The 24,736-nt window shown below is 39.2% G+C and overlaps 3 protein-coding genes across 3 annotated transcripts; 1 reads left to right on the forward strand and 2 right to left on the reverse strand.

Moving 5' to 3' along the window:
• The first annotated feature begins 2,658 nt into the window (after positions 1-2,658).
• LOC125190308 (calcium-transporting ATPase 4, endoplasmic reticulum-type-like) lies at positions 2,659-8,240 on the forward strand. The gene is made up of 9 exons (XM_048087580.1): positions 2,659-2,882; positions 3,049-4,526; positions 4,860-4,932; positions 5,017-5,138; positions 5,247-5,528; positions 5,642-6,025; positions 6,276-6,385; positions 7,109-7,337; positions 7,420-8,240. Exons 2-9 carry the CDS (start codon positions 3,099-3,101, stop codon positions 7,999-8,001), a joined length of 3,210 nt encoding a protein of 1,069 aa, XP_047943537.1. The 5' UTR covers positions 2,659-2,882; positions 3,049-3,098; the 3' UTR covers positions 8,002-8,240.
• Positions 8,241-8,301: 61 nt separating this feature from the next.
• On the reverse strand, positions 8,302-11,008 carry LOC125190309 (receptor-like protein kinase HERK 1). Its single transcript, XM_048087581.1, has one exon. The coding sequence runs from the start codon at positions 10,870-10,872 to the stop codon at positions 8,401-8,403; it is 2,472 nt and encodes an 823-aa protein (XP_047943538.1). The 5' UTR covers positions 10,873-11,008; the 3' UTR covers positions 8,302-8,400.
• Positions 11,009-19,230: 8,222 nt separating this feature from the next.
• LOC125189688 lies at positions 19,231-21,749 on the reverse strand. Its single transcript, XM_048086941.1, has 3 exons — positions 21,305-21,749; positions 20,805-21,245; positions 19,231-20,720 (listed from the first exon to the last, which is right to left on the reverse strand). The coding sequence occupies exons 1-3, from the start codon at positions 21,747-21,749 to the stop codon at positions 19,231-19,233; spliced, it is 2,376 nt and encodes a 791-aa protein (XP_047942898.1).
• Positions 21,750-24,736: the final 2,987 nt, after the last annotated feature.

The following is a 24,736-nucleotide window of genomic DNA, read 5'->3' on the forward strand; positions in this document are numbered from 1 at the left end:
TTGAGACGGTAACGTTGGTAGCAATCAGTGAGGTCTTGGTAGATCTCTAATTCAGACGGTTTCACTACGCTCCTTTGGATAAATCAGTGTGATTGAGGAGGTCCTTGGCCCAGAGCATAGTCACATTGTGACATGAGCCATATCCGCAAATCTCTGATTTCTTGTCTCCTATTCTGTTCGATTTAGACTCTTTGAGTCTTGTGTTGGTTTACTGATCTATCTACTTTAGTGTGCAGGTACTAATTGGGCAAGGACTTGGATTCCAGGTTGGTTGAAATCTGGAAATAGTTAGGGTTCCAATTAGGGCTTCGACATGTAATAGTTAAATATCTCAGTGTTCTAGATTACTTGTAATCTTGTAACAACCTTTGTACTTGGCTTGTAACTTCTGAGATTAGCCATCTCAGATCAATCAATAAAAAGAGGTCCCGGTAATTAGTGAATCCCGAGTGATCTGATCCCTACAAAAGTGAAGGCAACTCAATAGCTTCTTTAACCAAACAAATAATTTAAATTGGTTTCACAAAACTAGTAACAAAACAAGTTAGAAAGCACTACCTTGATGGTTAAACACATTAAGCACCAAGATAGTTGTTGCTAAATGCTAATCCAATGTTGAAGAGAAGCTCACAAAGGAGTTATAGTGTTTTTACATCATTCAAGATTGTGGAAGTGAAGTAAAAAAAGTCTATTTATATGACAGGGTAACAAAAGGAGATGAAAGCACAATAAGGAGGCAAAATACCCATAACACTTTTTTCGCGCGGTCGAGGGGCTTAAGGACCGAAGCCAATCGTTTGGGTCCATCAAATTGCCCAATGTGCGAGTCATACTCGATATTAGAGATGTTAGTTCAATCCGAATCCGAGCAATTGACCCAATTAGCATGCTAAAATTAGAAGGTTGGAGCTGAAAAAATTACAACCAAATTAAGAAAGCATGCTATTTAGACTAGCCCATTCCGACAGCACAAAAATGAGATTTTTTACTTATTTTTTATTTATCATGCGTCACACCAACCAATCCTCCAAAATCAATATATTTCTGAAAAATAATATGTTCTTATGTAAAAGATAAACGAAAGTTTATAACTGTTCCCAACTATAAAGAAAAGAGAAAAATACGAATTTTCTATTTTTTTAATATAAATAGATGCTTACGAATTAATTATATTTCCTTGTATTATTATGAATTTGATATTTTTTTCTTATATCCGCCTTATATTTTTATTTTCTTTTTTTAATTTGTGTTAAATTTATTTTTATTCATAATATTGATTTTGTTAAGGATGTAGATGTGTATAATATTATAAGTATAGAATCTTTACTATTAATAAATAAATAAGATAATTATAAATAATAGTTTGTAGCCTGATTAGTCCGTTGGGCTAATTCAAAATCCAAATGTTTAGGACAGGGGCCGTAAAATTTTAACTCGATAAAGTGTTAGTCCGGTTAGCCCGCAACTCAAGTAGGGTTGGTTCGAAACTTACGGGGCTGACTCGATTGATATCTCTACCCGAGATAGATATTCTACGTACTCTGTCTCTTATCTCTCACTTTGTGTTATATAAACATACATTCTACATATTGCTTTCGTCTATGAAAAATAATCTTATTTTGTTTTGTTTGCACAATACTAAAAATAGAAACTTATTTATTACTCAATTTTCATCTCTCACCTAATTTATCCATATTTTCTCTTTCTCTCACCTAATTTATTCACTTTATCGACATCACCTTTGAATTAAAATCTATGTTATCTATCAATAAGTTTATTTTTAATCTACCTACAAATTTAATTGTAACAATACATGCTCTGCAACCGTGGATATCAAAAAGATTTTTTGGGTATGTAATTGTGAAAAACAAAAAATGCAGATAGTTTTATTCATTCTATTTGAAATTTTTGTGTACAAAATGAAATAGTGCGTACAAAACGAGATCATTGTTTCTTTCTTCATTGCCTACAAATTAGGGTGGGGAATAATCACTTATCCTGCCGATGGACACTCTTGGTAATTAAAAAAAAAAACTTATTGATAAATCCAATAATATCTTTTATTTTCATTATTTCTTCAATTATTATTTTCTACTCTATTTAATTAATTTTTATACTTCGATTTAATGCTAATATTAAAAATACAGGATTTCCTAAATTAATCATTTCACAAATATGATAACTACTTTGGGACTCAAGAAGTATTTTATTAGAAAAGAATTAAATTATAAGTATTTATTTAAAGATAAGGGAAGGAGATACTACATTGTTTCCTAAAAATAACGCTCTTTCTTTCTTTGTCCTTTTTTTAGAAATAAGTAGAAACTTTTCATCCTAGAAAATGGACTTCTCAATCCACTAACCACTATTTCAGTATTTTTCTTTTCCTCTTTTTTATTTTACTGTTTTTTTTCTTTATTTTTCTTATTTTATCCATTATGTTTCTATTTAAAATTCATGTTTATTTTAAAAATTTATATTTTTAGAAAACTGATAAATTATTAGTTCAGATAATATTGAAATACTCCATATAATTCTAGTAGTAGGAAGGAAGGTACGTAGAGTTGTACGCATTTTTATGCACGCATTCTTAATTTGTAGATTTGTTGTTGTAGTGTTGTAGCTTGTCCTATAACAAAGGGTACCGTATCACAGCCGCATCTCTGCCTTTCTCTCTCATCCCCCATCCCTCTCACACACTGGAATTCTTCCCCCTAAATACCAATCGCATCCCATCATTTATACACTTCCTAGAGACGCAGAAACTTCAAACCATGCGCTAACCATCCATCACTCCCCCATTCTCCAATTCTCCACCATTATTCACTACTGTATGCGTTAAAAGCTGCGATTTTGACCCCAATCGGGCAGCCGCCGAGGTGGTGAGTCGCATTGTTATTGCTATTTGTTTCATATTTGTGGTTTATTTTTGTGATTTGATGTAGATCGTCCAGTGAAGGATCTCGATTTACTGTAGAAAATTATTCGGTATTTAATAATTTCATCGGATTTGTATCGTGATGTTTATGCTTGATTTCCCGTTTTCAGGTTATATTTCGACGGGTTTGGTGAATCGGGTGAATTAATTTTGTGGCCTCATGGGGAAAGGAGGGCAAAATTACGGCAAGAGTGAGAATTTGGGTGCTGGTAAGGAGTCGAAAGGGGATCATTACGCTGCGTGGTCGAAAGATGTAAGAGAGTGTGAGGAGAAGTTTCAAGTGAGGAAGGACTATGGGTTGTTGGGTGATGATGTTGAAAAGAGGAGGCAGATCTACGGTCTTAATGAGCTGGAGAAACACGACGGGCCTTCAATTTTCAGGTTGATTCTGGATCAGTTCAATGACACGTTAGTAAGAATTTTATTGGTTGCGGCGGTGGTTTCTTTTGTTCTGGCGTGGTATGATGGCGACGAAGGCGGGGAGATGGAGATCACGGCCTTTGTGGAGCCTCTCGTGATATTTTTAATATTGATAGTGAATGCCATCGTTGGTGTTTGGCAGGAGAACAATGCGGAGAAAGCACTTGACGCGTTGAAGGAAATCCAGTCAGAGCATGCCACTGTTATTCGAGATGGTAAAAAGATTGCAAGTTTGCCAGCGAAGGAGCTTGTTCCTGGAGACATCGTGGAGTTGAGAGTTGGGGATAAAGTTCCTGCAGATATGAGGGTTTTGAGCTTGATCAGCTCAACCCTCCGAGTTGAACAGGGGTCATTGACTGGTGAGAGTGAGGCAGTGAGTAAGACTACCAAGGCTGTTGCAGAGGACGTCGACATTCAGGGGAAGAAATGTATGGTGTTTGCTGGGACTACTGTGGTGAATGGGAACTGTATATGTTTGGTGACTCAAATTGGAATGAATACAGAGATAGGGAAGGTGCACTCTCAGATTCAAGAGGCATCTCAGAGTGAGGATGATACGCCCTTGAAGAAGAAGCTGAATGAGTTTGGAGAAGTTTTAACTGCCATCATTGGGGTGATCTGCACTTTGGTTTGGCTGATTAATGTCAAGTACTTCCTTTCCTGGGAGATTGTTGATGGTTGGCCAAGGAACTTTAAGTTCTCATTTGAGAAGTGCACTTATTACTTTGAGATCGCTGTAGCATTGGCAGTTGCTGCTATTCCCGAAGGTTTGCCTGCAGTAATCACAACTTGCTTGGCGCTCGGAACACGTAAGATGGCTGCTAAGAATGCTCTGGTTCGCAAGTTGCCTAGTGTTGAAACCCTTGGCTGCACCACAGTGATTTGCTCTGATAAGACTGGGACTCTGACCACCAATCAGATGGCAGTGTCTAAGCTCTTTGCTATGAGTTCCAAGCCCAATGATGTACGTTCCTTTGATGTGCAAGGGAATAGTTATGATCCATTTGATGGGAAAATACAGAACTGGCCAGTAGGTCAATTAGATTCTAATCTTCAAATGATAGCAAAGATTGCTGCTATCTGTAATGATGCTGATGTGGAAAAGGCTAGCCAAGAAAAATCTGGACATTATGTGGCCAATGGAATGCCAACTGAAGCTGCACTCAAGGTATTTATTTATCTGAATATTTCTTCTGCTCTATATTTGACAACACTTTCTTCCATCTAATTAATTACTAGCATATAACAATGTTTTTCAAACTGTCCTTTCTGGGGCACAATTAGTGACATACAGCTCAAATAACGTCTCCAAGTTTGGGCTGTTGATTTTGCTGAAAGTTAAATTTCCTTTTGGAAAATTTCTGTATCTTGTAATTTCATTTGTGAATGTTTCTAATTTACCTTGGTAGCATTATTGACTTTGCTTCTTGCTACTAACTGGGAAGTTACTCCAGATTCATACCTTGATGTATAACATTGCTTGACTCGATTATGTTATCAGGTTATGGTTGAGAAAATGGGCCTCCCTAATGAAATAGCTTCTGGACCGTCTGCGGGATATGATGGTGTTCTACGTAAGTTATATTTTTTGTGCTAGAAGAATAAATCTGCAATTAGTAGAGAATTGACTCATTTGCAATTTTAAATTGAATCACTAGGGTGCTCCTACACATGGAATAAACTCGAGCACCGAATTGCTACCCTTGAGTTTGACCGTGACAGGAAATCCATGGGTGTTATTGTGAAATCTCGCAGTGGAAAAAAGACGCTACTTGTAAAGGTTGGTTTTCCTCCACATTGACTTCTCAAGTTATCGAATCATGCTTCATATAAAACTTAATTTAGATGTGTTGCTGAATCTTGCACTGCACGGCTTCCACATTTGCAGGGTGCAGTGGAGACACTATTGGATAGAAGTTCATTTGTTCAATTGCTTGATGGCTCTATAGTAGAACTGGATAAAGAATTTAAGGAAGTTATATTGAAAAGTCTGCATCAAATGTCAAGCAGCGCATTACGAGTTCTGGGTTTTGCATACAAGGATGATCTTCCCGAATTCGCTACATATAATGGTGATGAAGACCACCCATCTCATCAGCTCTTATTGAACCCTGCCAATTATTCCTCAATTGAGAGCAGATTAGTCTTTGTTGGTTTGGCTGGTTTAAGAGTGAGTTGGTTTCTCATTATTTTTGAACTTTTCTTTCTTTAGCAATTAGCTCTACCCGGCATGTCATTATAAGACTTGGGATTAACAGCGTGATTTTCTGCATGTTGTTTAAGGATCCTCCGAGGAAAGAAGTCCCTGAAGCAATTGACGACTGCAGAACAGCTGGAATCAGGGTTATGGTTATTACAGGAGATAACAAAGAAACAGCAGAGGCAATTTGTCGTGATATAGGTGTTTTTGGTCGCCATGAGAATATCACTTCGAGGAGCTTAACAGGAAAAGAGTTCATGGAACTCTCAAGCCGTGACAAACAATCACATTTAAGTCAAAGTGGAGGGCTTCTTTTCTCAAGGGCTGAACCAAGGCATAAACAAGATATAGTGAGGTTGCTCAAGGATTCTGGTGAAGTTGTAGCAATGACTGGGGATGGAGTGAATGACGCACCTGCACTGAAATTGGCAGATATTGGAATTGCAATGGGAATTGCCGGGACAGAGGTGATAACTTTCTAATAAAATTCCCTATTATGCATGCTATTTATGAACAGACTCTTATATATTTCTGCAACTTGCATCTTGTGTTGCAATGAGCTGTTTTGCACCACTACCTAGAAATATCTCTCGATACTGTTTTGTAATTTTATTGATCCAAACAAGTTCATACCTTTTCTGTTCAGTCATTGTGCTTCATATGCAAGAAACAAATTATTCAATCCTTTCTAACCAGTCATTCTTCTCCTTCCTGTAGGTTGCAAAGGAAGCTTCTGACATGGTCTTAGCTGATGATAATTTCAGCACAATAGTTGCAGCTGTTGGTGAAGGCAGATCCATTTACAATAACATGAAAGCCTTCATCAGGTAAAAATACATCCCATACTTCTATTTATTTGGTTTGATAGCTTTTATTCATTAGTAAATGTTAGCCCTCTTAAATTTCCTCCCATGATAGGATCCATTTTACTATCAACTATTTATTCTGAACGTTTCAGTCTCTCACTCTCTTGTTAGTTAGATTGTGAATAGTTGGAGGATTTTGCAAAGATGATGCTAATGGTTCAAATATAGACCCGTTAAGACTAGACTGCCATTTGTAATTCTTTTTACAGCTCTGTGACATGTTGCCTTTATAGCTCTCTGGTAATTGATGAGTCCGTTGGTCTAGTCATGATTTGATAGATAATGTCTCTTATCTGAGGATTGCTATGGAAACTGGTTTGATTCATTGTTGACTATTCTTCGAGAGGGATGGGCTCGTAATTATTGCATAACAGTAATTAATATGTATCGTCCAACTTAACTTGACTGGTACTTTCCCATATATGGATGAGTCTTGTGCAATAAAAAATTTCATTTCTAAGAATTTATGGGTTCAATTTATTCCAAATTATTTAATTTATCATTCTCAAGTTGATTTGGAAGTTTCTAGATTCCACTTTCCGATTATCAAGTGCAGTAATTGTAGGTATGCCAATTCAAAGATTGCCAAAGGAAAAGCAGAAATACTGTTCTGTTTTTAACTTTTGACTTTAATGATGACATGCTGCTTGATATGCTCATACTTAATTGTTTCATTTGTTGCAGATACATGATCTCCTCAAATATTGGCGAGGTGGCTTCAATATTTCTCACTGCTGCCATAGGCATTCCGGAGGGCCTGATACCAGTGCAGCTTCTGTGGGTTAACTTGGTAACTGATGGACCACCAGCTACTGCTTTAGGATTTAATCCACCTGACAAGGATATAATGAAGAAACCACCTAGAAGAAGTGATGATTCGTTGATCAGTCCATGGATTTTGTTCCGTTACTTGGTATGTACCTTCATTGCCTTTAAATCCATCTTCTCTCGTGCAAGATGCACATTCATATATTTGTTCTCTCATGTTAATACAGGTCATTGGATCTTATGTCGGTTTAGCTACTGTGGGAGTATTTATAATCTGGTATACCCAATCATCTTTCCTTGGCATTGATCTCAGTGGAGATGGGCACAGCCTCGTGACATACTCTCAGCTTAGTCACTGGGGACAGTGCCAAACCTGGCAGAACTTTACAGCCTCACCTTTCACAGCTGGGGATCAAGTGTTCAAATTTGAGAATCCATGCGACTACTTCCAGACAGGGAAAATAAAGGCTATGACTCTCTCCTTGTCAGTGCTGGTTGCTATCGAGATGTTCAACTCGTTGAATGCTCTATCCGAGGATGGAAGCCTCATGACAATGCCTCCATGGGTCAACCCGTGGCTTCTCATAGCTATGTCAATATCATTTGGGTTGCACTTCCTGATTTTGTATGTGCCTTTCCTTGCTCAAATATTTGGCATTGTGCCTCTAAGCATAAATGAGTGGTTGCTGGTGTTGGTTGTGGCTTTACCGGTGATATTAATAGACGAGGTTCTGAAGTTCGTGGGCAGATGTACAAGTGGTGTCAGGAGATCAGATGCAAGACGATCTTCCAAGCGTAAGACTGAATGAGGATGCAAACTACGGTTTTAAGGCTGAAACTCGAGCTGAAATGATGATAAACACCGTCTCTTCCGCCCTTGATATAGAAATAATGCACTAGTTTTGCTGGAGATTGATTAGACATTGCATTACTTGAGATATAGGTTTTTTTAACTAGCTTTAACCCAGTGACTTGCCTTGTAATTTTGGGCAAACTTGTTACAGACATTTGGGGCGAAACACTTAATTTAATCTTCTCTTTTCTTTTACCCTCTTAGAAATGTTTTTGGCATATCATAAATGAAGAAGGCTGGCCATATAGAATGGCTGTTAGAGAGCTGGAAATAAAATTTCATACTACTATAAATGTATTTAGCAACTTAACAAGAGACAAACACAAATTTTAAAAAAATGCAGCAGCTATGCAAATCATCTACCCTCAGATCTGATGAGCTGAGAGAAGACTTTACTAACAGAAGCATCAGAGAGATCATCACCACTCGATCTTTCAAACTGGCCAAACGAATTGCTTGTATCGACATCGATGAAGTGTGGAGAAATCTCATGTATATAATTGCTACTGCTTTCCTCAGGATCATCTCTCACCACTGCCTCTTGAAGCTGCAGTGCATACTCCAAGTTCCACAGCACATCTCCCATGGAGGGCCTGTCCACCCCGAACTCAGCCAGGCATTTTTCCGCTGTTTCACCATATTTCCTGAGGGAGTCAGGCTTTATCCTACCAACGAGTCTGTGGTCGATTATCTGATCCAGCTCCCCCTTCTTTTGCCACTTGATCGCCCATTCCCCTAAGTTCACCATCTCCCTAGGCAGGGATGGATCAATCACAGGCCTCGCGCACAAAACTTCAAACATCACCACACCAAATGAGTAAACATCTGATTTCTCCGTCAGCTGCTGCCTTCTAAAGTACTCGGGATCAAGGTACCCGAAGCTGCCCTTGACAGCTGTGCTGACATGCGTCTTATCTATGTCAGGCCCGGTTTTGGACAGCCCGAAATCTGCTACCTTAGCCATGAGATTCTCATCCAGCAATATGTTTGCAGATTTCACATCACGGTGTATGACAGCTTTCGTATAGCCAGTGTGAAGATAATGTAAACCCCTTGCTGCCCCAATGCATATTTGGAGCCTCTCCTTCCACCCTAAACTGGGGTTATTCGAGCCGTATAGATGACTCTTGAGAGTACCATTTTCCATGTACTCGTAGACAAGAATCATCTCGTTCTTCTCATCACAGTAGCCAAGTAAAGAAACCAGATGGCGATGGCGGAACCTTGAAAGCATCTCGATTTCAGTTCTGAACTCTGCTAGGCCTTGTGGGGAACTCGGATTGCCTCTCTTGACAGCTAACTTAGTCCCATCTCCAAGAACGCCTTTGTAAACTTTTCCAAAGCCACCAACCCCTACCACGCGGCCCTCATCGAAGCTGTTGGTTGCTTCTTCAACCACAGCAAATGGGATGCAGTAGCTGAAGTTGGCATCCATGGTGTGAGAGTGAGAAGCTCCACCATCAACTGGTATATGAATCCATGTTTTCGAGTGGCTAACTTCTTGCTTCTTCTTCTTTCTCCTCTGCGCAAAAACAAGAATCCCTACCACAATCAAAGAAAGAAAAGGCACTCCAACACTCACACCTACAATCACAGCCAACTTATTCTTGGATCTCGATAATGGGGCTAAACTAGATCCACCTATGGAAAAGCTTCCCTTCTTGCTTATCTTCATAACCTCCAATCCGTTGAGAAGGGCGTCGGGGTAATAACTCAATTTGGAAGGACCAATACTCACCCTCAAACTATCTTTTTCCATCAATGGGGTGACAAAGTCTTTAAAATACGCGGTGGCCAAACGCCCCTGACTCACAGAACTCAGCTCGAGATCACGATCAACAAGAAATCCACCAATGTACACATCAAACACAAGCTGATTAGCCGCCTTGCTCACAATGTCACAGAAATGCAACCTGATCAAGTACTGAAAGCCAGCATCCACTCCAAAATTCCATGTCACATTGAAGTTGCTATTGGGATCACTCTGAGAGTTCATCTTTGTGCAAGTTCCATACACAGTGGGAGGTGCAATATCTTGTGTTGCACTGCCTCCCGGATACCTAACACCACCAATGTTCGAGGCATTGGTGGCTAGGTCAGGGTGCAGCAAGAAGGGCCAATCCGGGACCCAACTTCGCCCCAAAGTGTCGTTCACCAATGACACGAAAGGGCCACCCATATTCACCCTAACAACAGTCTCTAGAGCTTGATCAACTAGGCCACTATAAGACATGATCGGATTTATAAGTGAGGCATCATCAATGATGAGGCTATCAGGAGCAGAGACAACTTCCACAGAGTTAACATATGCAAATGAGTTTCTTGAAGGGGAAAAGATGATCATTGTGTTGCCACTAGTCATGTTTAGTAAGTATTCTTTGATAGTAGCATTTTGGGGGCTGAAATCACTAAGCAGCCTAGTTTCTTTATGGGATGAAAAAACAGAGAAAGTAGCTGATTTCATGTCAAGATTCTGGTAATGAAATGGATAGAAACGGAGGCGAATCCAATGCCTACCACTCTGCCTAAGAGGGAAGGTGTATGTAGAAGGTTTGGTGAAGATTCTAGCAGTTCGAAACAACAGAGAATCGTCGGATGATGCGATGGAATTGGAAGTGGTGTTGGCTAAGATATCTTCTGGAGTTGATAGAAATTTTGAAGATGATTTATCAGCTATGTAAGTGATGCTTCCTACTGCAACATCAGTTGATGATCCACAATTTATGTAGTACTTATCTTTAGGATCGAATCCTATGCAAGAACATACGAAGTTCAAAATCAAGAATTGGAAGAGTAGAAATCTCAACACCCCACAAGCCATCATCATAATATAAGCATAAAGATTGCAACTTTGAGGTAGGAGAAGGTGGGAGAAGGATAGAGAGGTTTAATTAGATTGAAGAGAGAGAAAAGCAAATGAATGTTTTAGAAGGAAACAAACGGACAAAAGTTTCAAAGTTGGTGGCGCTCAACAACAAAAAGATAGCGAAGCATGTCCCAGATATAATTTGATTCAAATTGTTGTGAGATTATCCTTAACATGATTATTCATGCATATTTGTAACTATACTATGAAAATGGGATTTAGAAAGGAGACTAATCTATAACTCTTTCTATTTTTTTAAACTTTAAGGGTGTGTTTGATACTCAGGTCAAGAAAATGGGTACCAAGAAAATAATCCAGAATTTTGACCAGAAATATGCAGAATATATAATCTATAATCTGGGAGTAGAAATGGATAAATTAACGGCAAATGAGTGTAGTGGAGGGGAGGGTATTAATGGGAAAAAGATCTATTCTGGACAAACATGAATATTTTCGGGTGAAAATTGGCCGAAAAGCTAAAGGGCGTACGCCAGAATACATTCATGGGCTTCTGCGGGCCGCGATTATTTTCCCAGGCTGGCTTGAAAATATTCATGTGTATCAAACATCAGACTTTGACCAGATTAAAGAGTTTTTCTGGGCTATTCTATAGCATCAAACAGACCCTAAATGTGTTGAAAAAGAAAGAAATTGAAAACAGCCGTATCAGTTAGACCATCTCCAATCGTACGCCAAAATTCATTTTTAGTGTAGATAATTTCTCCAACTATACACCAAACTCAAACCCATTTTTGAGTTTTTTAATGAAGTAACACCAAATATGGTGTTTACTCCAAAATTTTGTTAAAGAAATACTCAAAAATGGTGTAAACTTAAAGATGGTGTAAATGGTTGGAGTAAAACTACTTTTTGGTGTGACATATACTAAAAAATGGTTTTGAATTTGGCGTAAATGGTTGGAGATGACCTGAAATGAATAATTAATTTTGCGATCCTTTAAAAAAAAAAAATTGAGATTGTTTGGGAAGATTATTTTCCATTTAAATAATTTTAACTGATTATGTATGCGTGCACGGGTGCTAATGGATAATAGTGACGCTTTCGTCACTTAAAAGATTATAATTTTGAGCTTATAGATAGATACATAGCTAGGATCATTATTCATTCATATCCAAATGAATCAATCTCCTTGTTGACATCATGATGTCTTCTACAAGACTGCAATTTATTTATTATATTCAATATATGTAACAATATATGGGGAATAAATTTAGAGCGCCGCGGGTGGATAATTGATTTGACCTGAGCAAAATCAAATTGAATTTAAGGGTTGCAATTTGAAAGAAAAAATATACACGAGTTTGTTTGCACTTCAATTTATTTAATTTTATGTCGGAGGTAAATAGATGGAAACTATATTACCCTGTCAATTCAAAGTTTTATTACAACTCGTCGACTTTCAGCAATAATAGATAAGATTTGATAGAATAAACGTTTTTGGTAGTGCCATCAATTCTTACACTACTACTAATAGCAAAGTAGTTGAAATGGTGAAAATAACAATCGCAGCATAATAACTGAACTAGCATCCAAAAATCGCCTTCAAATAAATAGGCAACCATGATTGAGGGTAACATTTATTTCTCTAATGGACAATTTTACAATTATTATTTTGCTAGAAAAACTTGTAATTATATAAAATGTAACTAACGCCTCTATAAATGAAATAAATAATAATAACAGTAAAAAAAAAGAGTAAGTTGGAGTGGACAAATTGCGTGTTGATAATATGCTAAATGCTAATTGTAAATTGATTAGGGCATTTTAAAAGCCATCCAAATTGTTGTCAAGTTTTAACAACACGCCACCAAGTTGTTTATTTACGCGTGTCCCATTTTGTTGATAGCAACTTCAACAATTTGTTTTACAACATAACTGTGAGATAAATGGACCCCAATGGAATGTTTGGACTTGGTGAATTAAATGCTTTGGGTTGATTTAATTCTAGGCCCAGAACTTGTGCAATGGCCCAATTGTTATTAGGGTCCGTTACTTACCTGGGAGAACCGATTGCTGCCGCGTGGCAACTACACGAGGATCCTGCTCCTGAGCCGTTGATCTGGTAGGTGTGCTTGTTATGTGAGAAGCCTCTTGAGACTTCTCACATTCATTCTGATTTCAACTCTCTCTCTCTTTCTCTCTCTCTCATCAACGCTCTCCAGAATTCTCTCTCTCTCTCATCTCTGTTCTTCGCCGATCTTCTTCTTCGATGACTTCTTCTCTCTGATTCTGTGAGTGAAGAGTGTAGATCCTTCAACTTCTGTGTTGATAGATCGGTTAGCCATTGATTGAACGGTAGAGTTCGAATCTGGCGGTTGGGTGAAGAAACACGGGCGATTCCTTGTGTTTTGAGAAGACCTGTGAGATCTGGTTCGATTGGTGACTGTTCTGAGTTGTGTGTGACACTTGTGTGAGAGGTGGCCGGTGCGAAGTAGCAATCGGTAGACTCCTAGGGTTTTTGGGGTCTGGTTTGTCTCACTATGCTCCCTTGTGATCTTTGGTGAAGATAGAGGTTCTTGGCCTGTGTGAAGTTGCTGGTGCAACCTGAGCCATAGTCCCGCGGTTTCTATCTTGTTTGTCATTTCTTGTTACAGATCCTTTAGGATCTGATCTCTTGTGTTACTAACTGTTCTACTTGAGTGTGCAGGTCAAGATTGGAGAATTTAGCCATATATGGAATCAGAACCGGTCAAGGATTCTGATTAGTGCTAGGGTTCTTTTTGTATCTTGTAGCACTTGTAGATTGTATAGTTCGGTAATAAACTTTGTATCTTGGCTTGTAACCCTGAGATTAGCCATCTCAGACTAATTGCAATAAAAGAGGTCCCGGTAATTAACGAATCCCCAGTGATCTGATCTCTACAGTGGTATCAGAGCCACAGGGGGATCACTTGGGCGCGTCGGGTCGCAAATTAAGGAGGTGGGCTCTTCAGAGTAAAGCTCGGCCTCCGGTATAGGCCCTGAGGTAAGACGAGTATTCTTTAACGAATGATACTCGCTCTGGTAAATTGGCTAAACCCTAAAACTTTTACTGCTTTCTAATTTTAGGGGTGGGCAGTTGTTACTGGTAGTAGTCGCTTGCAGCGACTTTAGGTTATCTGCTCTTGTTTTCTTGTATAGGTCTTCTAGGACTTACTGCTTTCCTTTTGTCTTCCGTTGTTGTGTGCTTTGGTGTGTTTTAAGTGTTTGCAACTTGTGTGTTCTGGATTTTGTACTGCTTGTAAGAGAAAATTACCTATCCACCAAGTGCTATTCCAAACTGCCTAGAGTGAACCCCTGCTGATAAGCTCGGATTTTGCACTATTTTAAGGCCGTTATTTGTCCGTTTTTGATGTCAAACTCACTCTACACGTCCATTATTTGCATATTTTGTCTATTTTGGTATTTTGACGTGTTTTGTGAGAAATGTGCATAATTGAGCCGAAAAAGGGAGCCAAAACGAAAAGTCTGGAAATCTGGAGTCAGACGGCGACAGCAAGCGATATGTACGGCGAGCGCCGGCACCCGGCAAAAGTGCAGATCAATGCAGCGGTCCGCCTCGGAAAAAAACGCTTGGAAGATAAGTCTCGTCCGACGACCGCCGGAAGTCATGCGGCGGTCCGCCGCCGGGGAAACAGACTCTCTGGACTCCAACGCGGCGACCGCCGCCAAGGTGCGGCGGTCCGCCGGAGAAAGGCGGCGAATCCGAGATGCCCTAGATTTGCTCCAAGATTTACCATATTTTGAAGATCTTTTCCTTCTACAACAAGGATTGGCTTTCCCTTATAAATAAGACCTCAAGCTTCATCAAAAGAGAGAGCTTCTACTTGAAAAATAATTCATAGAGATCAAGAGCTAGAGTACTTCACTTGTGCAAGGACTTGGAGAAGGATTTCAAGAACATCAAGAACGACAAGGATTCAACCTACGGGTTTTATTTGCTTTAGTTTTACGTTCAAATTGTCTTCCCTTCAATATATGTGTTTAGCTTATTTCATTATGTGTAACTAAACTCATAAGATTCTAGGGATGTGTTAGTAATGACTTTGGTTATACAATTTTCTTTTTCTATTTAATATCCGTTTTGTTTTTACTTTGTTTCTTCCCTAAGTAGTTTTGATGCTGCATGATTGAGTGACACAATCGTGTATGATTTAATATAACTTGCTTCATAACTGTGACAGAGTTCTAGCGAGTTAGATTCACTTAGTAGACACTACAGTTAGCTTCCCTTAAAACGACACCGTTAATTGAGAGTGAGGACTTTTCAAGGGTCTTAGGAGCTTGTTGGAGTTACGTGTTAGGATTGACAACCCTAATCTTGTAATCAACGTTTGCATCGCATGAGCATAAGCTAGGTCATTCGTCCTATCAAAGTAATAACTGTGCTAGGGTATTGTAGTTTGGAATTTGTATAACCATAACTGTGAACACACATCCCCGGAATTCCCTTATCTCTATCGATTGTCTCTGTGTTTTGCTTGCATTTAGTTGTTAACTGTTTTCAAAAGTTTTCAAAAAGCTTCCGTTCTTACAAATAGTAATTGAGTCTTAGTAGAGGATAGACACTTTGTGTTTGCCTTCCCCATGTTCGATATCCCGGTACTGACCTTTGGCTATATTATATATACTCTGTATACTTGCAGGTTTATGTAGTGCTAAAAAATAGTGCATCAAGTTTTTGGCGCCGTTGCCGGGGAAGATAATTCACTTTAGAGTGATATCGTCAAACGGATAACTTTGCTACTTTGGATTTTGATCGCTTTCAGTTTTAATTTTAGTTTTTTTAATTTGTTCTTGTTTTTGGTTCTTGCAGGTTGTGTATGCGAATGCGTTCTGGGAAGTACAGCCTAGAACCGCTCGATCTAGAACTTGAAAGAACTCGTAGGAAAATAAGAAGTGAAAAAGGATCAGGAACAATGGGTGACCGAACAGACATCGAGAAGCTGCAAGAAATGGTGAAGCTGTTAATGGACGAGAGAGATGCGGAGAGGGCAGCCCGCGAGGCTTTGGGAAAGAAGAACAAGGAAATACAACCCGTGATGAACATGTTCAATCATGGGAATATGATTACTTTTCCCGAGGGACCTCGTATTGATGCTAACAATTTCGAGTTACGCATGCCCCTTATCCAAAGGGTCGAGCAAACTCCTTTTGCAGGTAGGTGATGCACTTTTTATTAGCACTAAATAAACCTGCAAGTATACAGAGTATATATAGTATAGCCAAAGGTTAGTACCGGATATCGAACACGGGGAAGACGAACACAAAGTGTCTATCCTCTACTAAGACTCAAATACTATCTGGAAAAACAATTGGGATTTGAAAACTTTTGAAAAACTAAAAACAATAGAAAGCATAGACCAACTAAAAGCGAATAAAACACGGAGAAAGACGATAGAGATAAGGGAATCCCAGGGATGTGTGTTCACAGTTATAGTTATACAAAATTCCAACTACAATACCCTACCACAGTTTATACTTTGAAAGGACGAGTCACCTAACTTATGCTCATGCGATACAAATGTTGATTACAAGATTTGTGTTGTCAATCCTAACACGTAACTCCAAAAAGCTCCTAAGACCCTTGAAAAGTCCTCACTCTCAATTAACAGTGTCGTTTTAAGGGAAGCTAACTGTAGTGTCTACTAAGTGAATCTAACTCGCTAGAACTATGTCACAGTTATGAAGCAAGTTATATTAAATCATACACGATTGTGTCACTCAATCATGCAGCATCAAAACTACTTAGGGAAGAAACAAAGTAAAAACAAAACGGATATTAAATAGAAAAAGAAAATTGTATAACCAAAGTCGTTACTAACACATCCCTAGAATCCTATGAGTTTAGTTACACATAATTGAATAAGCTAAAAACATAGATTGAAGGGAAGACAATTTGAACATAAAACTAAAGCAAATAAAACCCGTAGGTTGAATCCTTGTCGTTCTTGATGTTCTTGAAATCCTTCTCCAACTCCTTGCACAAATGAAGTACTCTAGGTCTTGATCTCTATGAAGTATTTTGCAAGTAGAAGTTCTCTCTTTTTGATGAAGCTTGAGGTCTTATTTATAGGGGAAAGCCACTCCTTGTTGTAAAAGGAAAAGATCTCCAAAATATGGTAAATCTGGGCGCAAATCTAGGGCTTCTCGAATTCGCCGCCTTTCTCCGGCGGGCCGCCGCACCTTGGCCGGCGGTCGTCGCGTTGGAGTCCAGAGAGTCTGTTCCATCGGCGGCGGACCGCCGCACGTCTTCCGGCGGTTGCCGGACGAGACTTCTCTTCCAAGCACATTGTTTCGAAGCGGACCGCTGCATTGATCTGCCCGCCGGGCGCCGGTGGTCGCCGCACACATCCGCGGCGGTCGCCGGTCGCCGTCTGACTCCAGATTTCCAAACTTGGCGTTTTGGCTCCCTTTTTTCGGCTCAATTATGCACATTTCTCACAAAACACGTCAAAATACCAAAATAGACAAAATATGCAAATAATGGACGTGTAGAGTGACTTTGACATTAAAAACGGACCAAATAATGGTCTTAAAACAGTGCAAAATCCGAGCGTATCAACTCCCCCAAACTTACGTTTTTGTTTGTCCTCGAACAAAACAATAAAGACACAAGAATAGACGCACGGAATGCACAAGGACTAGATGTCATAATTGCCTCAAAAGATGGAAGAATAGTTTAAACATGTATTAACGCAATCAAATCAAGCAAGGCTTATTAGTGCACTTTCATTACTAACTCGTGGAACACCTTGAATTCAAGCCCTCGCATGTGACAAACTTCCAAAGATGGGAAGTGTTCTCTCACTCTCAAAGTGTATAAGGATAATGTGTAAATAAGCACTCAAATCATGCATCATGCAAAGTTTACCATAGGCTTGCTCAAAGTCTACTCCCTCCTCTACTAAATGTGATTAAGCTTCAAAAGTCCGAAAGGTCTTTATCTTTGGTTGTAATGTAGGCTCTTTGGTAGGTGAGGAATATTTGGCTAAAAAGTGACTTAAAAATAAAAATATCCCAAGTAGAGTAAAGATAACTCCACTTTTCTAAACCCAAGACACTTTTAACACTTTATTTATTTCTCCTTCAACTCACTTTCCAATCCTTTGATTTTCTTTTCTTTTCACAACCTTTCACACATTTTTTTTTTTCTTTTTTTTTCTTTTTCTTTCTTACACATCCCTTTCATTTTTTCTAAGATCAAGCACATATTTGGAATTTTTCTCAATTTCACAACTTGTACTTTCTTTATATTAAGCACACTACTTTTTATACTTTCCTCCTTATCTCTCCAATTCCTTTACAAAATAAGATAGCAAAAACTAACTAACCCAAGGAATTGTCCCCATTATGTTGGCTTCCAAAGAAAAGGCTTAAAGGCTCAAAATTGGCTCCAAAGGGAAAAATTATTTGAAATTTTTGAGAGGGTCATAACTTTTGGATAAAAGTAGGCTAAGAAAAGATGGCCAATCATCCTCCTAAATCAACTTAAACACTATGTAAACTTAGGCAAGACTAGGAGCAAGTTCTAGAAACAAATACATGAATGCAGATAAATCACACAAGAATGAAATTTAGGCTCAAATCCTCACAAGGTATAAGCATGATTCAAGGCGAACAAGCAATTCACTAATTATGCACCTTTTCACCAAACCATCAAATCAAAACGTTAAGCCACACTTAAACATAGATGGAATGTAATATCATTGGCAACTCGATCTAAAGTGTGTCCCTAAGCATGCGTGTTTCTAAGTTCTTCATGTTAAGTTCACGACATGGATTCAAGAAAACATTTTTAGAACACAAAATTCACCTACGGGGTTTTTAAAAACAAAACAAAAACAAAAAACTTAAAGCAAAAAGAAAAACCTAAACTCACGGTCCACCACTTCATCCCCCCAAACTTATTTACAACAAAGTGTAAAATAAGTTTGTAGAGTCGGTAGGGACGTGAGTGAACTACTAAAAAAAAACGTACCTTGAAAAATTTCGCGTCGAGGCTTGACCGGGCGAAAGTTGAGAAACTTTGGAAAAATCGCGCTGGAAAAATACGCCCAGGCGGCGGCCCGCCGCAGCATGTCCGGCGGTCGCCGCGCAACAACAGAATGTTCCAGCGAGCAGGTGGCGGACCGCCGCAGCACATGCGGCGGTCGCCACGTAGAGGTCAGAGCCTGCGAAAAAAATTTCAATGCACAAAATTAAACCAAAACCAAAAATACTTAAATTAAAGCAAAAATTGTCAAAAACAAGGTTGGGTTGCCTCCCAACAAGCGCTTATTTTTCGTCTTTAGCTTGACGTTCTTTGAAGTTCATGAGTTATCCCCCATCGTGAGGATTCCTTTGGGATGCCTTTGTACCAACAATCTTAGTCTCTGCCACCGCGAATGGAACCAACTTGTTGAGAACTTTCTTCCACCATTTGAATTTTCCATTCGAGGTTTTGATCACGTAGATTTCGGGGTCATCTTGAGGTGGAGTCTTCTTCCTCTTCTTTCTCTTGGGCTTTTCCTGCAAGGTAGGCTTAGTAGGATTAGGCTCGCCCTTTTTAGGAGCTTGAGGTAAAGTGTTAACAATGAAAATAGTAGGGTTAGAAAGATCTTCCCCTCCAAATGGATCATAAGGCTTAGACAAATCGGTCACCATGACCTCCCTGCAATCATGCTCCATCTTAGCTTGTTTCGCCTCTTCATACTTAAGCATCGCGCTTTCGATGTTGTAGGTCGACTTTCCTCCATGGTCACTTATCGTGATTTCTCCTCTACCTACATCAATAAGAGCTTTGCATGTGGCTAGAAAATTTCTGCCTAAAATTAGAGGAACTTGTTTATCAACTTTCATGTCTAAAACAAAGAAATCGGCAGGGAATATGAAGTCATCAACCTTTACTAACACATCCTCAATTACCCCTACCGCATTTACCGCAGTGTTATCGGCCATCCTTAAGCAGGTATCTGTGGATTTGAGCGGCCCGATGTTGAGCTTCTCGTAGTACTCCAATGGCATTATGTTGACGCTAGCTCCAAGATCACAAAGAGCCTTGTCTACCTTACCATTCCCAATGGAACAGCGAATGATGAATTGGCCAGGGTCCCTCTGCTTGACAGTCCTTTGCTTTTGGATGATATCACTACAGTGAAGAGGTAGCTTTAGATCAGATTTCTGGAGCTTTTGCTTTTTCATCACCGCCTCTCTCAAGAGCTTGGCATACCTAGGTATTTCCTGCAATGCATCAACAAGAGGGAGGTTAGTATGACATTTACAGAACATATTTAAGAATTGTCGGAATTGCTCTTCAAGCTTGAACGGCTTCCTCGGCTGGAAGGGGAGTACAATCCCATTGTGCCGCACGAGTTCCTTCTTGGCGGGCGCCTCTGCCTCTTCAGTGGCGGGCCATTGTGGGGTTTGCGGCGGTCCGCCAGGCGTTGGGCAGGATCCAAACTGTGCCCCAGTGGCGGCCCGCTGCAACGTATGCGGTGGTCCGCTGGGTGTCGGACAGTCCCCAAAACTCGTTCCGGAGGTGCTGGCTTCATCCTTGTTGATACCGACAACCTTGGCAACAGCCTTGCCTTTATCCTCCACTACCTTCTTTTGGAATTGATCCATTTGTAACTTAATGATGGACATAGTGGAGACAACAGTGTTTAACCCAGATTCAAGCTTGGTCAGTCTTTCCTCTACAACTCCCATCTTGGTCTCGTTGTTCTTTCTATCCTCTAACATTAGCTCCAAGATCTTTTGGATGCCAGCCTCATATTTGTCTTCCTTGGTAGGTGGCTCCACTCCTTTTTCTTTGCCTAGATTGAACCCTGCATGAGATTGGACAAAATTATGATTATTAGCATGAGATACATGTGGATGTGGGTGATTTCCATTATAATTATTAAAATTACCACCCCCCTGATTAGGGCGATAATTATTATTATAAAGCCTGTTGGGATCACCCCCATTTTGGACATATTTGACATCTTTGATGACATTCCCCTCTTTGCCTGGAGCTTCTAATTTTTCAAGTCTTGCTCTGATGAATGCCAATTCTTGGGATGTCTCATTCCCACATGGTTTCTTCACTGCATCTAGCCTTTCAGCTTTGTGTTTTTCCTTGGACCAACCTTGACTGTTTGTGGCTAATTCCTCTATTACCTCCATAGCAGCAACTCCTCCTTTCCTCAAGAATCCCCCATTCGCCCCTGAATCCAACAAACTAGAGATTTTTTCGTTAAACCCATTATAAAGGATTCCTACCTGATGGTCTATTCCAAAACCATGGTTTGGGCACTTGCGGAGAAGAGCTTTGAAACGTGCGAGAGCTTCATATAGAGGCTCATCGGATCCTTGCATGAATTGAAAGATCTCACACTTAAGCTTTAGGATGGTGCCAGGCGGGTAGTACTTGTCGAGAAAGAGACCACTAGATCCTTCCAATTGGTGGTTTTATCTGCAGGCAGACAATCATACCATTCTTTAGCAGCATCAGTTAAGGAAAAGGGAAAAAGTCTTACCCTCACAATATCATCATCAACACCATTGATCTTGATTGTATTAGCTATTTCCACGAACTTGGTGAGATGTCGATTTGCGTCCTCGGTGTCTCTTCCTGCGAAGGCATTTTGTTCAACCCTATTGATTAAGGGTATCCCCAACTTGAAGTTGTTGGCCTCTATCTGCGGACCTGCAGGAATGTCCACAATGTTACCATGACTAAACATATTCAAGACTGGAACTACCTCCCTTGCTCGTTTTTCTTTTTCAGCTTTTGCCCGAGCTCTCTCTTCTCGCATCTCTTCCACCTCCTTTCGGAGGGCGATGATAAGATCGTGGTTGGTAGGCTCCGCCATCTTATTATCTCCACAAGACACGCAAATCTGCACAACCTGCAGAAACTAAAAAAAAAAGAAAAAGAAAAAGAAAAATAAAATTAAAATTAAAATTAAAAATAAGAACGAAAATAAAAATAAAATAAAAAATGAACGCAGTAAAATCCAAAGTAGTAAAATTATCCGTTTGAAGATATCACTCCAAAGTGAATTGTCTTCCCCGGCAACGGCGCCAAAAACTTGATGCACTTTTTATTAGCACTAAATAAACCTGCAAGTATACAGAGTATATATAGTATAGCTAAAGGTTAGTACCGGATATCGAACACGGGGAAGACGAACACAAAGTGTCTATCCTCTACTAAGACTCAAATACTATCTGGAAAAACAATTGGGTTTTGAAAACTTTTGAAAAATTGAAAACAATAGAAAGCATAGACCAACTAAAAGCGAATAAAACACGGAGAAAGATGATAGAGATAAGGGAATCCCATGTTAGGATTGGTATACTGAAAAGCATATTTCGAGCATGTTGCATGGATAGAATTGCTTGTATACAATAAATTCTACAATCCACTTTTAACCCAAGGCGAGAAGAAGTAATTTTATCGCATTGATGTTTGCTTGTGCATTTATAAGATGTTTCTCAAACATTTAAATGTATAAGAAGCAAATAAGTCTAATTCTTCTACATAGTAGACTGGTCGTGAACGACGTTCACAGAAGGTGACACAGTCGGTTCTTTGTAGAAGAAAAATAGAATTTCACAACCTAGATAGGCTTTGGCTACCTATCGTGAAAGGTTGCAGTGTCAGTCCGCATGTTTCCTTACCTTAGGAAATAAACGACACTGGTGTGGTATAACACTAAAGGATCTAACAGTTGAGATAAGTCTTTCTTGCTATTTACCGAAAGACGAGGTCTCGGTGATTGTTATTTCTTAATCATAGTTGACATAACATTGAGCATAAGATATTGATTATGCACTACTTTGATTTATCAAATGGTGCGGATTTTCGCAATCCAAGAATCCTGATATCTTGGGTAGTGGTGATCAATGTCTAGAGGTGCTAATATTGTTATTGCAATGAATCGTGTGCTGGGTGAGTCCAGTTTGATAATATCCTCAAGAGGTGTTCGAAAAAGGTTTTATTATTCAGAAACTCGGCAGGTTGGAATTTATTCCAGAATAATAAATAAAGATTTTGAACTAGACAATTCTTGGAAAAAGATATTAATTAATTAATTAAAGTCAAATAGCAGACTTAAATTAAATAATGGGTATTTATATCTTAAACACGGGAGATAATAAATTAAAGAGGTAAAGCTCGGATTACTCGTAATTTGGGATTGGACGGGCAGTCAATATTATTATACTATAGTGGATGATAATAATATTCTGTTTGGACTTGTATTAAATTGGGGCTCAATTTAATTAGTAAAAGTCCAACAGGTTTGGCCCAAGTCCAACCTCCATGGATCCCTAATTTGGCCCATCATAACTCAATATAAAAGGAGATTAGAAAGGAGATTTAATGTGATTTAACACATAAATTTCGTTCTCCCCTCTCTGGAGTGAACGGTTTTCTCAGTTCTTCATAGAACTGAAGTTCTGTCTTCTTTCTAATGAAGCCCTTTTCGATTCTGACAAGCTTTGACCACCCAAAGGTCATTATATGAGTTCGGGATACATATTAGAAGATTCTTGGTTGAGTACGAAGAACATCACGTGGAGAAGGCGCAAGCAATCGTCGATTCTTTGGAGAATCAGATCGGTAATTCTAAACCGTAGGAAATTCATGAATTAGGGTTTTAGTTCCTTTTACATGAATTATTTGTGTCCTTGAATGCAATTTGATTGTTTAACATGTAGATAATTAATCCCATAATCGGTCAAATAGATCTGGATGCATGATTTATTTGTTTATGCATGACTTCCGCTGTGCATGGGCACCAATCCCTAGCATCCCAGGGATGTGTGTTCACAGTTATGGTTATACAAAATTCCAACTACAATACCCTAGCACAGTTTATACTTTGAAAGGACGAGTCACCTAACTTATTCTTATGCGATACAAATGTTGATTACAAGATTAGGGTTGTCAATCCTAACACGTAACTCCAAAAAGCTCCTAAGACCCTTGAAAAGTCCTCACTCTCAATTAACAGTGCCGTTTTAAGAGAAGCTAACTGTAGTGTCTACTAAGTGAATCTAACTTGCTAGAACTCTGTCACAGTTATGAAGCATGTTATATTAAATAATACACGATTGTGTCACTCAATCATGCAGCATCAAAATACTTAGGGAAGAAACAAAGTAAAAACAAAACGGATATTAAATAGAAAAAAGAATTTGTATAACCAAAGTCGTTACTAACACATCCCTAGAATCCTATGAGTTTAGTTACACATAATTGAATAAGCTAAAAACATAGATTGAAGGGAAGACAATTTGAACATAAAACTAAAGCAAATAAAACCCGTATGTTGAATCCTTGTCGTTCTTGATGTTCTTGAAATCCTTCTCCAACTCCTTGCACAAATGAAGTACTCGAGGTCTTGATCTCTATGAAGTATTTGCAAGTAGAAGTTCTCTCTTTTTGATGAAGCTTGAGGTCTTATTTATAGGGGAAAGCCACTCCTTGTTGTAATTTCAACAGAAATTATCGCCCTAATCAGGGGGGCGGTTCCAACAGAAATTACAACAACAATTATCGCCCTAATCAGGGGGGCGGTAATTTCAATAATTATAATGGAAACCGACCTCACCCTAATATTTCTTATTCTAACAATAATTACTTGCAACCCCCCACAGGATTTAATGTTAGCAAGGGAGGAGTAGTTGAGCCAACCAAGAAGGAGGAAAAGTATGACCAAGGGATCACAAGGATCTTGGAAGTAATCACACAAGACAGGAAGGTTAATGACACCAATATCGGAGTGGTTGAAGCTAGAATAAACAACCTCGAGCAAGGAATGAACACGATCTCAACTGCCATAGCCAACAT

The sequence above is a fragment of the Salvia hispanica genome, chromosome 5, assembly GCF_023119035.1.
Source record: "Salvia hispanica cultivar TCC Black 2014 chromosome 5, UniMelb_Shisp_WGS_1.0, whole genome shotgun sequence".
In the NCBI taxonomy this organism is placed as follows: Eukaryota; Viridiplantae; Streptophyta; class Magnoliopsida; order Lamiales; family Lamiaceae; genus Salvia; species Salvia hispanica.